This window comes from Betta splendens, chromosome 17 (genome assembly GCF_900634795.4).
Source record: "Betta splendens chromosome 17, fBetSpl5.4, whole genome shotgun sequence".
NCBI classification, from domain to species: Eukaryota; Metazoa; Chordata; class Actinopteri; order Anabantiformes; family Osphronemidae; genus Betta; species Betta splendens.
Genome location: NC_040897.2, coordinates 16,506,492 through 16,521,712, shown reverse-complemented (window position 1 = coordinate 16,521,712; position 15,221 = coordinate 16,506,492). Strand labels below are relative to the sequence as shown.

General features: G+C 52.4%; 1 protein-coding gene across 6 annotated transcripts in view; it reads left to right on the top strand.

The window, feature by feature from the left end:
- Window positions 1–15,221, top strand: part of rasal2 (RAS protein activator like 2) — a 34,786-nt gene that overhangs the window by 17,814 nt on the left and 1,751 nt on the right. For 2 of the 6 annotated variants that reach the window (XM_029132130.3, XM_029132127.3), the window contains exons 4-17: window positions 5,718–5,824; window positions 6,874–6,986; window positions 9,234–9,387; window positions 9,817–9,915; window positions 9,999–10,553; window positions 10,632–10,776; window positions 11,519–11,663; window positions 11,745–11,984; window positions 12,061–12,262; window positions 12,853–13,052; window positions 13,206–14,136; window positions 14,208–14,345; window positions 14,417–14,619; window positions 14,821–14,908. In XM_029132130.3, the coding sequence (XP_028987963.1) occupies window positions 5,718–5,824; window positions 6,874–6,986; window positions 9,234–9,387; window positions 9,817–9,915; window positions 9,999–10,553; window positions 10,632–10,776; window positions 11,519–11,663; window positions 11,745–11,984; window positions 12,061–12,262; window positions 12,853–13,052; window positions 13,206–14,136; window positions 14,208–14,345; window positions 14,417–14,619; window positions 14,821–14,908 (3,320 nt within the window). Of the gene's footprint in view, window positions 1–765; window positions 837–4,315; window positions 4,341–5,717; window positions 5,825–6,873; window positions 6,987–9,233; window positions 9,388–9,816; window positions 9,916–9,998; window positions 10,554–10,631; window positions 10,777–11,518; window positions 11,664–11,744; window positions 11,985–12,060; window positions 12,263–12,852; window positions 13,053–13,205; window positions 14,137–14,207; window positions 14,346–14,416; window positions 14,620–14,820; window positions 14,909–15,013; window positions 15,045–15,221 lie in introns of those variants that run through there. The other 4 variants (XM_029132128.3, XM_029132132.2, XM_029132133.3 and 1 more) reach the window with 4 other exon arrangements.

The window sequence follows — 15,221 nt, the reverse complement described above, 5'->3', positions numbered from 1 at the left end:
CTGGTATTACTGGATTTTTACTGACTTTAATACTGGTTCAGTACTGGGTTTAACTCCAACTGATAAAATGACTGTTCACTTCTTAAAACTGGGGTTTTACTGATTACTCAATTAATTAAAAGTGGGAAGTGAAGTAATGAAACAGGAAACAAGAATGCCTTTATTGTCCACCACTTCTCCTTCTCGTCGTCCTTCTGCCACTAGTGTTTTGTTTTCAGCAGAGACAGAAGTAATTTTAGTCCAATGTTGGTGGAACATTCTAATTACAGTGTTTACTTGTCTGAGCTCTGCTTTTCGGCCTCTCCTCCTCCTCCTCCTCAAAGTCCAGATGAAACTTTACCTGCGTGAAAACGTTCACACAGAGTTACCTGCAGATCTCAGGTGACGTCCTGTCGGGTCAGAGTTCAAGCAGCGCTCTGTCATGTTTCTCACAGACTCTGGTCAGTGTGTGGTTCTGTCAGCGTCATCTGTGGAGGAGGGACCCACGGACCTCCTGTCAGCATTCCACAATAAAACCACACACCCTGCAGCCACACCTTCAGTATAAAAGAACAGGATTCAATCTATTTGCTTCTAATGATGGAAACTGTGAAGACACTTTTTAATTGACTCTGTTTCACAAATAGAAAAATCGCCGCGACAAACAGGAACTAGTTCTAAAAGATTCAAAGTTAAATGGGCCTTTAATGTGAAGGCTCGAAACGGAAGTTTGTTTGTGTGTGTGTGTGTGTGTGTGTGTGTGTGTATGTGTGTGAGAGAGAGAGATTTTTACCGAGGAGTGAAACTCCGCGTAGAGAGTGTGTCATGACTTAACCTGCAGCTCATGGACTTTTCGGGTGAGTCTCTAACTTCTACCAGTCGATAATGAATCTCACTTCCGGTGCGCGTTCAGGCGCGTCCACCTGTCATTGCGCTGATTCACGGCGGCGGCGAGCTTTAACTTTCAAAGGAGAAATCGCACGTGAAGCTGTCGCGTCTCCCAGAACCATCGTGAGAAAGTTCAGTTGGGTTCGCGGTTCGGCTCTAGGACGGCGGGTCAGACATGAGGCTTCGTCACAGCGGTCGCTAATCGTTCAGTTATTGATGGACGCAGAGACGCTACGAACGCACTCGTGGTGAGTTCAGGTTCACCGGGGCAGCGTGGGACCAGTCATACGTCGATGCTTTAATGCATTAACCCTAAACCCTAAAGGTACAATTCAGTAAGTGAACCAGACGTGAAGAGTCCAGCATATTTAGAGGACGTCGTCAACACAGCGCCTTCTCTGGAGGACAGTGTGTTTGACATGAAGCATCTAATTGACACTTTGGCCTCGGTCAAACACTGGAGCTTTGACGTGTGATTATATGCAGCCTTAGATTTTGACCTCCTGACACTGATCATTTCAACCCACAGAAATCTAAATGTAGGGAGACTAGAACGACCAGAGCTGAGGGAAGGAGGACGAACCCTGCAGTCCGGGTCTGAGGGAGGGAGGACGGACCGTGGGGTCCGGGCCTGATGGACCGCGGGGTCCGGGCCTGAGGGAGGGACCGCAGGGTCCGGGATGGACGGGAGGGAGGATGGAGGATGGACGGACCGCGGGGTCCGGGCCTGAGAGAGGGAGGGAGGACGGACCGCGGGGTCCGGGTCTGAGGAGGGACCGCGGGGTCCGGGTCTGAGAGAGGGAGGAGGGACCGCGTCTGCTCCTTTGTCTGTCGCTATGCACAGACTGAGCCCAGATCAGATCCAACAGGGTATTTTTCATGTGCTCTGAGTTGGGCTGGAGTTTTAAAGGTCCTTCTTTTATTGTGATCATTGCCGTCGTTCATATTAGCGTGTTGTACGTTGACACATTCAGAGGAGGCGTCTGCAGCGGAGACGTCGGCAAACAGAACTGGTTTCATTCTATGGAAAGAGATTCTTTGAATTCCTGTAGATGCTGCCCTGTAGGAGGACTGGGCTGAACCCCCAGAGGACGACATGGCAGAAATGCTGCTTACAAATGATAACACATCTAAATCCACAGTAATAAACACATTGCATTAGTTTGACTTTGTTCTAGACGCTGTTTAGCTCCTGTTTATGCTGAAATAGAAATTGAATGACTTGGAGTGTTGGCAGCAGTGCGTCTTTCAGGGGTTTGTCCTTTAACAGAGTGTCTTTAGATGGATGGACATTGTTTAGAGGCTGTAACTCCATCTGAAACCTTCAGGGAGTTGAACCCGCAACCCTGCCGCTGCAGGAGCTCCACCCTGCCCCACAGACAGGCTGAGACAAAGGTGTCTTTGAGCAGCAGCTTATCGGTGTTGTCTGTTTCCAGTGCTTCAGGTGTGTCCGCTCCTGACTGAGAGTTCAACCTGTGTCAGCGTTGAGCATTCCTAGCATTCCTCATGCTGCTTTCAGGTGACTTCACACTTCCCGCCATTCGTGTTTTACATCCTTCCTTGTAACAGAGAGGATGGAGAAAAACAAACAATGGACAGGATTAAAAGAAAAAGTTCACCGTGCTGATAAAAGGTCTGATTGCAGGAGTGGAGCCACTTGTCCACTGTTACAATAAGGTCGACTGTACAGCTTCATATCTGAGCGTCTGAACTGATGCTCCTGATTTCTACCTGTTCAAATCCCACAGTCTGTGCTTCCCTGCAGCTGTCGCTGCTCTCTGGTGGATGAACTCTGCATTAAACCTGCACATCTCCACTGCTGCTTCCTGTGATGAAGTAACTCTGATAAACACTGGTTCGTTCACTGTGGTTCCTAGAACATGCAACAGATTCCTATTAAAATTAGTCTAGTATTAGTACTCACAGCCGTATTAGTGTGTAGCTTCAGTTTGTGCAGCTGTGCTTTAACACAGAATGAAAGGTAATTTTCTATTTGTGGCATTTTATGTCTCTAAGTTCACACTTTTCACCAGTTCAAAGAGCTCGCTTCAGTCGTGGCCCTCTGTGTTGGTCACTACTCTCACCCGGCTTCACAGTGGCTGAAGGTCACGGTTTAGACGATTGATTGAGCCGTGACCGACCTTCCTGGGATCAGTATCTCATTAACGGGGCAGCAGGAGCATCGAGATGGCTGTGATTGCAGAGCAGATGGTTGCTGGTTTGATTCCCAGCCCGCCTCGGTGGCTCGGCTGGGTGTCAGTGTTTTGGACCGTTGGCATGGCTCATTTGAATAGTGAAAAACGCACTATTGCTTTGGTGAAAGCTGTCCCATTAATCTTCTTGGCTTGAGTTGATCCATCGTCAAAGTCTCACACTCATCATCATTTTTACAACATAGACACTGAATGTAAATGATTCATGTGTTTGAACATGGAAGTCATCATCGGTTTTGTCCCAGTCTCCTCTGATTGTTAGCGTTTTGAGGTGACAGACTTTGACAATGTCAGAAGGTCACTTCCACCGCGTGGCACCGTTACCCAGAATGCATTTAGCATTCTGGGTTATCTTTTACAGGAGGCACTGGGTGAGTGTACATGTCTGTTGACAGTATAATAAAAAAACTAAAAACGGTCAACCGATGAAATAAGAACAGGAAATGGACTCATACTGGAGTGGGTTATAAGGCTTCAACCCTTTGGATGATTCGATCAGCGTGTCCAGCTTCCTGTTCATAACTCTGTCAGTATCAGAGGAACTGGACAGGTTTCTGGTTCATTAAACAACAAACTAAACCTAATTTACTGACCTGTTAAAAGGCAGAGCTCAAAAAAAACAAGGAGGTGCTTCAGACTTAACTAGTTAATGGGATTTATTATTGTTTGAAATGCTCAAAATGAGAGGGTAAAGATCATGTTTACTTACAGATAAAAAGAACACAAGCAGCCAATACCCAGAGCCCCACACCAGTGTCCCTCATGAGTCTGCTGAGGGGAAACCTGTTTAGTGATTATCATCTGGGCTCAACGGTAACTGCAGCTCTGAGGAAGAGAAGAGAGAGAGGCTGCAACTGAGCTGCTGCATAGAGAGGGCGAGAGTGAGAGGGGAGTGTCTGCACAGAGAGAGAGGATGGAGAGGCGAGAACCAAAGGGAAGCAGAACAGCGCCGTCGGAATAAATGTGGAAAAACCTCGTTGCTCTGGGAGAGAGCGAGGGAGATAGAGAGGGCTTGAATTACTGCTGAGTGCAGAGATGGGAGAGAAGGGACTGTGAGGAGGAGGAAGGAGGATGCGGTGCTGAGGAGAGAGGCAGGTCGGGGGCGGGGGAGGGCACGCCAAAGTCGAGGACGTTCACGGGACGAAGACGGATGTCTGCAGCGTAACTTGATTGGCTGACAGGTGGCAGCTGCTTCGGCCAATCGCGTCTGACTCCCGTCTGTGTCCTCTCCTCAGATGATGGGGAACAGCTGTGATCGAGGTACCGTCTCTCCCCTCTCTCTCCTTCTGTGTTGTGTCCGTGTCATGTGACCCAACTGGCTTCCTGCAGCATGTGGCAGCTCAACTTTGCCTTGGCAGCGGACAACGAGCTGGGGTGGATGGGGGGAGGGGGGGCTTGGAGGACGGGGCGTGCATGAAAGTTTGTGTGGCTTCTGTGCAGCGCTGCATGCGGCGACATGCGTCGCCTGCAGCTGGGACGCGGTCCAGCAGCGAGCTGATGAATGCTGATGCATGCTGCGTTCACTGGCAGAGGCCAACGCTTCCTGTTGCAGAAGGCTGCCTGCGCTCGGATGTTCTTGTACCATTTAAACATGTCCACATGACCTCGGCTTGATGTCCCGCGTTGGTCTGGTGCCGACCCGGAAACTGTTGGCTGCAGTTTTGGTAATTAGAGCTCAGAGGAACGTGTGCCAACAGTTTCTTTTTTTATATTTGTGTTGATTGTCTTCATGCTTGTGTGTAAATGTTGAATGTTCTTACTGTAGATGTTTTGGTAGGGTCAGTAGGACTTGGGCTTGTTTGACCCGTGAAACACATCATTGAATTAACTGCTTCATTGACATATTTGCAGAGTTGGACATTTGGTCCAAAAGCTCTGAATGCTTGTATTTGTTTGACTGGACGCCACTGATTAGGTGCTTTTTGGGCTGACTGGTCCAATTTCCACCAGTGTTGCGGCGTTTACAACTGTAAAAGTCTTGTTATGCTTTATGCTTTTCTCCACATGGACACATTTAAAGGAATTTCAATTGTTATATCCACCTGCAGACTCATTCCTTTTGTTGGACTAAACATTGACTTTTACCACAACCTAATTCTGAACATGGACCTACTTGACTTTGCCGAGAGGAGGACGTGTGTTGTAGGAGAGGAGTTTTTGAGCTCTCTCGCAACAGTTAACACAGTTGCAGGTGGTTCAGACTTCCAGAGACCGTCTGCTGTTGAGGTGAACAGGAAACGGGGGGCTAAAATTAGCAGTAAATCAATGAGGCTGGAAGAGAGACAAGACCTGAGGGGGACTCACTGATGGGGCGTCCTGAGGTAAAGAGGACTCACAGCCATGACATAGACATAGACATTGAAGGAAACTAAATGTCTTCAGTGTTGAACTGTGGGTCAACGGAACATGACATGGCACGAGTAGAGACGAGACGGGGCAACGCACATGAATTTACCACTAAAGCCAGGCTCAGTTCAGTCCAAACGATCCATCCCATAGTAAAGAGGTTGCTGCTGTGGTCTCATCAGAGTTCTGTTGTCCTAGTGGTGGTTTGTGCTCCGTTTCTCCATCTGCAGGCGATCCACCATGTCAGACTGACCACGACGCTTCACATCCACTCTCTCTTTCTCTCTGCAGAAGTGTCTTCGGATCGGTCTCCGAGGAGGAGGAGCATCTCTGGTCTGGGGAGTTCGGACAAGAGCGTCGCCGTCGACAATCCAAACACGTCACCTTTCAGAGTGCCGGTTAGTAGCACCACACTGGCCTCAAGAGCAGCTAAGCTAAGTCAGCGCAGCGCAGCGGTCGTTGTTTCCGTACTCCACACTCGCTTCTGCTCCTGCTGCTGTTGACGGCTCCAGACGTGACTGAGCTCCTCTCCAGTGTTGTGATGGATAGTTAACAGCTTTCATCATTTTCAGCTTAACATGCTGCTACACTGATTGATGCTGTGGTCTGTGGGACAGAAGAAACATGCATCTGTTCTGGTCCCACAACTGAGCTGAACTGGTTTTAGACATTTAGGAACAACATGAAATTGAACAGCACCATATTGGAGTTGTATCAGTTCAGACAGGCTCTGCAGCACAGTCCACCCGTCCACAACCAGCTCAGTCTGTGGTTCTGTTGGTGACGAGGAGTGTCGTCATTAATATACTTCCTGTTAAATGTCTTATTTAAAACCAAAAGAGCACTAAGTTGATTGCAGAACCTGCCTGAGAGCCTGGAATAGACCGGCCGGTCACAGACGAGGGATCTGGGCTTCAATCTCAGCTGTCGTTGCTTCAGCGAGCTGCTGCTGTGGTTGCTATGCTAAGCAGAGGATGTTAAACACTACAGAGTTAAAGATGTGTAACAGCTCTCAGGTCAGGGTATTTTTAGTTTCAGACAGCAGACGCCTTCTTTTTCAAGCCGTAAAGCAGAGAGCATGCTGGGAGTTCAAGCAGCCCAGATGAGACTGAAGCTTTGGACGCGTCCTTCCTCTGCAGTGGCACACAGCAGGAGCATAGTTGTTGTGATGCACTAAAGGCAGCCAGGAGCCGGGAGGGAGACGGAGATATTAATATCTGAGGAAAGGAGAAGTGATGGGTGACGCAAAGCTGGACGTTCAGTCACTGTGATGGGAATCAGCTGAGTGTAAAATGTTAGGTCCCGTCCCGTGTGGCAGCGTTACGACAGCGGGTCCCTCTGTTTGACAGGTGCAGCTGTGTGGGTCACTCCCACCCCCGGATGCTGACGTTGACCTTCCTTTGGGTAACAACACATTCTGCTCTTGTCTCCTTTTTGTGTTTCTCAGGGCTTTTTCAGTAAACGTCTGAAAGGTTCAATCAAGAGAACCAAGAGCCAGACCAAACTGGACAGGAACACCAGCTTCAGACTGCCCTCGCTCCGACCCTCGGAACCCGACCGGTAAGGCCTTGGCTGGTGGCCTTCATGGGGCTCTACACTACTCTGTGTGTAGTCTCTCACATACACGCCGTCTCCTCCCTGTGGCTGACGTGGTCCAGTCCAGATGCTGACGCTCTGTCTGTTGACTTTAGCTCCGGGGGTTCGGCTCAGGCCGTTGACTTTGCAAACTGTTTCTGCTGCTGTGTTTTGGGTTCGTCACCTACGGATGCTTGTGATGCATGTCAGGTGCATGTGCAGCGGCCCTGACTGCTTCATGGATGGTTGTCCACCCGTCTGTCTGATGATGCCGGGCCTCTCTCATCAGAGAGGAACCGGTACCGGCGCTAGAGCAGGTTGTGGGTGTCGCCTCCCTCCATTACCAGCCTTCCCAGCATTGACGGCGGTTTTACAGAAACATGCAAGCTTCCACGAACCTTCATCTGTTTCCTGACGTCCATCTGGACGTCATGTGCGTGCGTGCGTGCGTGCGTGCGTGCGTGCGTGCGTGCGTGCGTGCGTTGTGGTTAGTAGCATTATGTCAATGGTGAGTCCCTACATTGATGCGTTGATGCTGTGGTAGTGAGTGGACAGAACGTCCGCCAGCTGGACGGGAGGATAATGCTTCAGAAACACACACAGCCGCCGTCTCTCAGTGGGCTCAGAGCTGTAACTCCCGATGGACGGGTCAGCGTCTCTCCTGCAGAGAGCTCGCAGAGCTCAGCTCTCCAGAAGCCTGAGGTTCAGGTAGGACTGAGGGTGTGAGCGCTGCTTGTGCTGTTAGTAACTTTGAGGGAAGCGGTTTTATTCCTTCACCTCTTCATGGAGTCTAACATGGTGGAGGTTGTTGTTAAGGGGCTTGTTCCCACTGAGACAGCAGAGCCTCAGTGATGTGTTGAACCGGGTTTCCTGTCTGCGTATGTGAAGTTTGCTTCAGTTTGATGCTGGTTTTTTGGTGTCAGTGGACGGTAAATAACATCCAGTGTGTGGTTGTGTGGATAAATGTACGAATCGTCCAGCGGATGACCAGCGGATGGTGTTACTGCAGCACATCTGTGTAACATCTGGCTTTAGTCCCAGACTCAGAGGAATTGAACCACTACACTGAGATTTTTGACTGTGTGTGTGGTCAGATATCAGTAAGTGCTTTATCCTCCTCAGACTGGATCAGGTTTCAGTCCTAATGCAGGAGACCAGCCCTTCCTGAAACTCTGTCTGCATGCGCATGGGCTCTGACGCACGCTGTTACACCACCTACCTGTGGTGTCTTCATGCTCAGGCCACATGTCTGCAGCTGTGACTGTCTGTGTTGGCTGATGGCGAACGCCACGACTCTGCTGGTTCCGGGTGGGTAACAAAGCCTCACCCTTAAATGCATGCCATGGATCTGATTGGTCAGTGAGAAGAGCCTGATGTCATGATGTCACACCTTGCTGCTCTAATCCGACGTTGCGTAACTCGACGAGGATGACTTTGACTTCAGAACAACACATCCTCTATTTCCAGCATGATTTTATAGTGAATCATGGGCGGTGAGCCAAGAACCCAATCATCAGATTTGTTCTATGACAAGCAGCAGCAGATTCTAACTGCTGACATAAAACCCAGCTGCTAAAGGGAATGCTGCTGAAGAGAAAAGCTGCTTCTGACGGCTCCCACGTCTGGTCCGGTCCACAGTCCCAGACTTTGTGCTGCTCAGAGCCTTTACGCTGAGCGTCTCCACTCACCTGAGTGTCATCTGCTCTGAGCCGTCTCTGGACTGCACAGAGGAAACCACGGTTCTGCTGCTTTTAGACACATCCTGTCTCAGATGTGTCCTGCTGGGATTGTCGTGGTTTTGCCTGGACGTTCCCGTTCCTTCTTCCCGGCCTGAGAGGTCTGTAGTTAAACGCCGGCCGAGCTCCTGGGTGCATCACATGCTGCTGCCAAGCGCCTGCTCTCCCTGAGGAGGCGGTCACCTTGGAGAACCTCCCACCGGCCGACGGGATTGGTCGACCCGGGGCTTGTTTTACCACCTGCCGCTACAGAGGCTTGATAAAGACGCCACTCTGCTCCGTAGCTCACCCGATGAGGTGAGGGTGGAGGTGGGAGCAGGGGGAGTCGGGTGGAGGAGGATGCTCTGGGGATCCCCCCTCACCTGGCTCTGCGCTTGTCTTTCGTAGGTATTGCTGTTCTCCTGCTTTACTGAGGTGACTTGTTGTCCTCACTGTCTCGTCAGCTTTAGGTTTAGTGGCACATGCGACTCTACGTGGTGTTTGTGTCTCCCTCCAGGTCTCGTGGCCTCCCAAAGCTGAAGGAGTCGACCTCCCATGAGTCCTTGCTGACCCCGGGCAGCGCGGTGGAGGCTCTGGACCTGAGCATGGAGGAGGACGTGTTCATCAAGCCTCTGCACAGCAGCATCCTGGGACAGGAATTCTGCTTCGAGGTGAAGCTGCAGTCGCTCAGTCAGTCAGTGGAACAAACAAGCTTTTTCCAGCCTATTGTGGTTAATGGGACACTGACAGTCTGATGGGAAAAGGTCTATTTATGTCACAGCTGTGTGTTTTCCTTTAACATGGTGCAGTGTAAATGTTGGCTCACAAGCTCACACAGCCGATAACAAAGCAGATGTGACTAGTACCCCGGACTCCAACAGTTCAATATGCTGTAGCTGTACGGCCTTCATCTTATTGTTATAGGCCCTGGATTCAATCTCCAGAACGTGAGTCACCATAGGTAAAGTGAGGAAGCTTCCAAATGCTCAAATTCACCAGGAAGGTGTGTTTCCACCTTCAGTAGTGTAGGCTGGAACCAGAACTGGACACCGCTGGTCTGGTTCTGCTCACCGTCGCAGTCTCTGTCTCTGGTCCATCAGGTGACGTACTCGGGCGGCAGCAAGTGCTTCAGCTGTACTTCAGCCTCAGAGAGAGACAAGTGGATGGAGAACCTGAGGAGAACCATCCAGCCCAACAAGGTGAGAAACGCAGGCCTTTCCTGAAGCGTTCAGCTGTGCCCAGCTCCGTAATGCTCCCCATCCCACCGTCACTGTGTCTGCAGGACAACTGTCGCCGAGCCGACAACCTGCTGCGTCTGTGGATCATCGAGGCCAAGGATCTGCCGCCGAAGAAGAAATATTTCTGCGAGCTGTGCCTGGATGACGTCCTGTACGCCCGGACCACCAGCAAGACCCGACACGACAGCCTGTTCTGGGGGGAATACTTCGACTTCTCCAGCCTGCCCTCCGTGCACAGCATCACCGTGCACATCTACCGAGACATCGACAAGAAGAAGAAGAAGGACAAGAACAACTATGTGGGCTTGGTCAACATCCCCGTGTCGGGCGTGACGGGCCGGCAGTTTGTGGAGAAGTGGTACCCGGTCAGCACGCCCACCACCAGCAAGGCCAAAGGAGGGGGGCCCTCGATCCGCATCAAGTCCCGCTTCCAGACCATCTCCATCCTGCCCATGGAGCAGTACAAGGAGTTTGCAGAGTTCATCACCAACAACTACACCATGCTGTGCTCGGTGCTGGAGCCCGTGATCAGCGTGAAGAACAAGGAGGAGATGGCCTGCGCGCTGGTCCACATCCTGCAGAGCACCGGCAGAGCCAAGGTCGGACACTCCATTGGAAACGAGCACAGCAAGGTGTGCTGTGTGTACTGACCACCTGTGTGTGACCTGTTCCTCCAGGACTTCCTCACAGACCTGGTGATGTCAGAGGTGGACCGCTGTGCCGACCATGACGTCCTGATCTTCAGGGAGAACACGCTGGCCACCAAGGCCATCGAGGAGTACCTGAAGCTGGTGGGACAGAAGTACCTGCACGACGCACTCGGTGAGTTGGTGGAGGAATCGGGCCGAGCGTCTTCACGGCTGACACATCTGGACGTAATGCATCGCGTCCGGTCTGCTTGTTCTCCATCTGAAGCAGTTTGATGTTGTCTTTGTGAACCTCACCGTGTCTCTGCTTCCTGACGGGCAGAGGTGACGCTTTGATCCCAAATTAGATTTAATGTCTTTGTCAGCACTTTCTAAAATCACTTCATTGCTAAAATTAGAGCAGATGATGCCTTTGCTCTGCTGCTTCATCGCTGTGATCCTGACAGCTTCACATGTGCTGAAACATTTCAGAGATGCAGGAGAAGCAGCTTAAAATAGTTCAGAGAAGTGTTGGACTCAGGAGATCGCTGTCACCAGCAGCTTCACAACCAGAAGAGTAGGAAGTCACAAAACAGGAGCTATTTCTCACGTGTTCATAGGTTCATGTATGAAACAAGGTGATGGGTCACGACCCTCACGGAGCCGCTTCACTGTACAGCAGCTGCTGCCCCAAGCTTTTAGTCATCGACCTTCGCACACTTAAAATCTAATGATGTGTGAAGCTATAAAATCCCAGCTTTTGTGCTGACAGTGACATTTGCAGCAGTAAAGTGAATAACACTAGGTTTAAATAGACTATATTTATGGAGGTGTTTCCTCTCTGACAAACATTCTTCTTCTGTAGTTTGTAATAGAGACTCAGATTTCATCACAGCTGTGTTTCCCTTCCTGACCTCTGGTTCTGTGTGCGTTCGCAGGCGAGTTCATTAAAGCTCTGTACGAGTCGGACGAGAACTGCGAGGTGGATCCCAGTCGATGCTCCGGCGGTGAACTGGCCGAGCACCAGAGCAACCTGAAGATGTGCTGCGAGCTGGCGTTCTGCAAGATCATCAACTCCTACTGGTACGAGCCCATGGGCCGAGGCTTGCCTCCAGCACTTAGGCCTCGTGAGCGCTGATTGGGGTCCTCCTCCTGTCTCCCCAGCGTGTTTCCTCGGGAGCTGAAGGAAGTGTTTGCGTCGTGGAAGCAGCAGTGCGTCGCCCGCGGACACCAGCAGGACATCAGCAAGCGACTGATCAGCGCTTCCCTGTTCCTGCGCTTCCTCTGTCCTGCCATAATGTCGCCGTCGCTCTTCAGCCTGATGCAGGAATACCCTGACGACCGGACGTCCCGGACCCTCACGCTCATCGCCAAAGTCATCCAGAACCTCGCTAACTTCACCAAGTGAGTGTGTGCAGGTGCGCGTCCGTCACGCGGCGGGTTTGGAGGCCGCTGACGGCAGCCGCTGTGTCCACCGCAGGTTTGGAAACAAGGAGGAGTACATGGCCTTCATGAACGACTTCCTGGAGCACGAGTGGGCGGGGATGATGCGTTTCCTGTCGGAGATCTCCAACCCAGACACTCTGTCCAACACGCCGGGCTTCGAGGGTTACATCGACCTGGGCCGCGAGCTGTCAGTGCTGCACGCGCTGCTGTGGGAGGTGGTGTCGCAGCTCGATAAGGTAAGAAATTATTACCATGGGGTGAGGATTCAAACCAGTTTCAGACAGACACTGAAAGCATTGTGGAATTTATATAGAGTAGTTTTAATTGTGTTCCACAGTTAAACATGAAGCACAAAGGAATTTAACGTGTGAAATACTCCTGCAGTAACACGCTGCAGTAACAGTGTACTCTGAAGTAATATCCCACATACTCTGACGGTGTCAGTCAGCACTGAGCCGTCAGATCTGTGTGATGTAACATGAAGGAGCAGCTCATTTAACCCCTTATCCACATTAACTCTGTGGCTGAACATCACAGCATGCCCCCCCCCTCCCCTCCCTGCCTGTCCAACCTGTCAGAGCTCCATCCCAGCACGGTTCTGTTTTTGACTGTGGTTCTGTTCAGTAGAAGCATGTTGTTGTAGTTGGTTGGTTCTAGTTTCCATTAAGTTTCCCTTGTTTTTTGCCCCCCCCCCATCCCCCTCTGTCCACCTCCTGTCTTGCTGACTCTTTCTGTTGCCATCATCTTGGTTTCGCTCTCCCGCCACTGCTGCGTCCTGGTTCTTCCATTCAAACCATCCACACACACACACACACGACGACCCCAGGGTGAAAATTCCTTCCTGCAGGCCACCGTAGCCAAGCTGGGCCCGCTGCCGAGGATTCTGGGAGACATCTCTCGCTGCCTGGCCGTGCCGACACCGGTCCAGCAGCAGCTGCGACGTTTCCAGGATCACAGCCCGGCTCACAACATCAGCGGCAGTGTGTCATCTGGGCTGCAGCGAATCTTTGAGGACCCTGTTGACAGGTGAGACAGGTTGATTCAGGAAGTTAAACAGTGAAAGAAGAAAACAGTGGAACATCAAATGGCTAAAATCATGCAGCAGCTGAAACCAGCTTTAGTTGAGTTGTCGTTGTAAAGTGCTCGGACACAGAATCATCAGCTGTTGTCCTCCTGCAGCCACAGTGACGTCCGCAGCCTTCAGTCTCTGAGTGGGCGCCCCCTGCTGGCCCAGCAGCTTCCCTCCATGCGCACCAGCTTCTCGGACCAGGAGGAGCGGGACGGCCTTCTGCCCAACGGTCGCAGCATCTCTCTGGTTGACCTGCAGGACGCTCAGAGCCTGTACGGCCCCGCGGGGCCCCCCCCCCACCACGAGGCCCCGCCGCGCCTCAGCAGGGTGGGCTCTCAGGCCTCCATCGGACTCCCGCCCCCCCTCAGCCACGCACACTCCAACCCTCTGACCCCCCAGCCGGCGCAGCAGCAGACCAAGGCCCCGCCCAGAGACAGCCAGCCGCAGAGCGCCCCCCAGGTGAGGAGGCCGCTGCCCCCCTCCCTCAGCCAGCAGCGCAGCCTGCAGCCGCTCTGCTTCCAGAACCCAGTGTACCACCTGAGCAACGCCGCCCACAGCCTGTCGTCCCGCTCCGCCCACTCGCTGCGGCAGGACTCGAGCTCTGACAACCTGAGCACAGAAAGCTCCCACAACAGCCACAGCAACTCGGACGACTTCGGCAGCCAGGTCGGGGTCAAAGGTCGCGTGCCGTCCAACAGCAGCCTGGACGAGCTGGGCAGCAGGCGGAGCACGCAGAGCGAGGAGTGCTCGACTCCACGGCGACCGCCGCAGACGGACCTCCCACCCGGCGCCGCCACGGCCGTCGCACTCCCCCGCCACAGCACCACCGCGGGCACCGCCCACATCGTCAAAGTGGAGCAGCAGAGCAGGGGAGGGGCCCGCACGCCGCGCTCTCTCCCACACAGCACCTCGCTGCGCAGCAGCAGCAGCGCCAACACCGAGCCCACAGCGGCCACGGCCCACGCCGCCCGCCAGACGTCCAACTGCTCCGCGGAGAACGCGGCTCCACCCCCGAGGAGCAGCTCCAAACCAGCTCAGCAGGTACGTCACAGCTGGAGGACACGTCTTTGGCTGGTGGTGACCCCGTTAAACTTCCCCTGGTTAATCCTCAGGTGACGTCTCCGGTGGAGACGGTGGCCATGTCTCCAGTGGAGAGGACGGCAGCCTGGGTGCTCAACAACGGCCAGTATGACGACAAGGAGGAGGAGGGAGGAGACAGGAGCCGAGAGGAGGGCAGGAACGCTGAGAAGGTACCGCTCGCGCGTCAACTGGGCTCGGAGGCAGCAGCGACTCTGCTGACCAGCCTGTGCTCTACCTGCAGTACGAGCTGGAGATCTCTCGGCTCAAGGAGCGTCTCCGTGTGTCCGGTCGGCGTCTGGAGGAGTACGAGCGGCGGCTGCTGGCTCAGGAGCAGCAGATGCAGAAACTGCTGCTGGATTATAAGAGTCGCCTGGAGGACAGTGAGGAGAGACTGAGGAGGCAGCAGGAGGACAAGGACAGTCAGATGAAGAGCATCATCTGCAGGTACCGCTGCTCTGTGGCTGTCACATCCAACCAGCAACTAATTGTGGATCCCAGATTCTCCACCTGAACTCATTGGCTTTATTTGTCTCTGCTGACTGAATTTGTTTCATTATAATCTTTACATTGTTTCTATGCTGGATTAAACGGTGGGTCACAGACCGAAGGCATAATTTAAAGCTAACGGTGCTGATGTCTGTGCAGGCTGATGGCTGTGGAGGAGGAGCTGAAGCGGGACCACGCAGAGATGCAGGCGGTGATCGAGGTCAAGCAGAAGGTCATTGACGCTCAGGTACCGACTCAAACAAATCAGCTGCTGTTTAATCTCAGTCCTGAGCCCAAAGCTGCTTCAGAAACCCGTTGTCATGTCTCAGCTCAGTCTCTCCACTGATTCCAGGTCAGTAACGGATGCGAAATAAACCAATCAGGCAAGTAACTGTAGCCCCATTTCTAGAAGGAAGAAACGCCGTCAGCGAGCGCTAACACACCTGAACAAGCCAATCAGAGCAGCTTAAAAATGAAACTCGCAAAAGGCGTTTTTTACTATAAAGTTTCATAATTGTTCTCTCATCAGTCTGCATTAGTTGAACAAGCTGCAGCAAAAG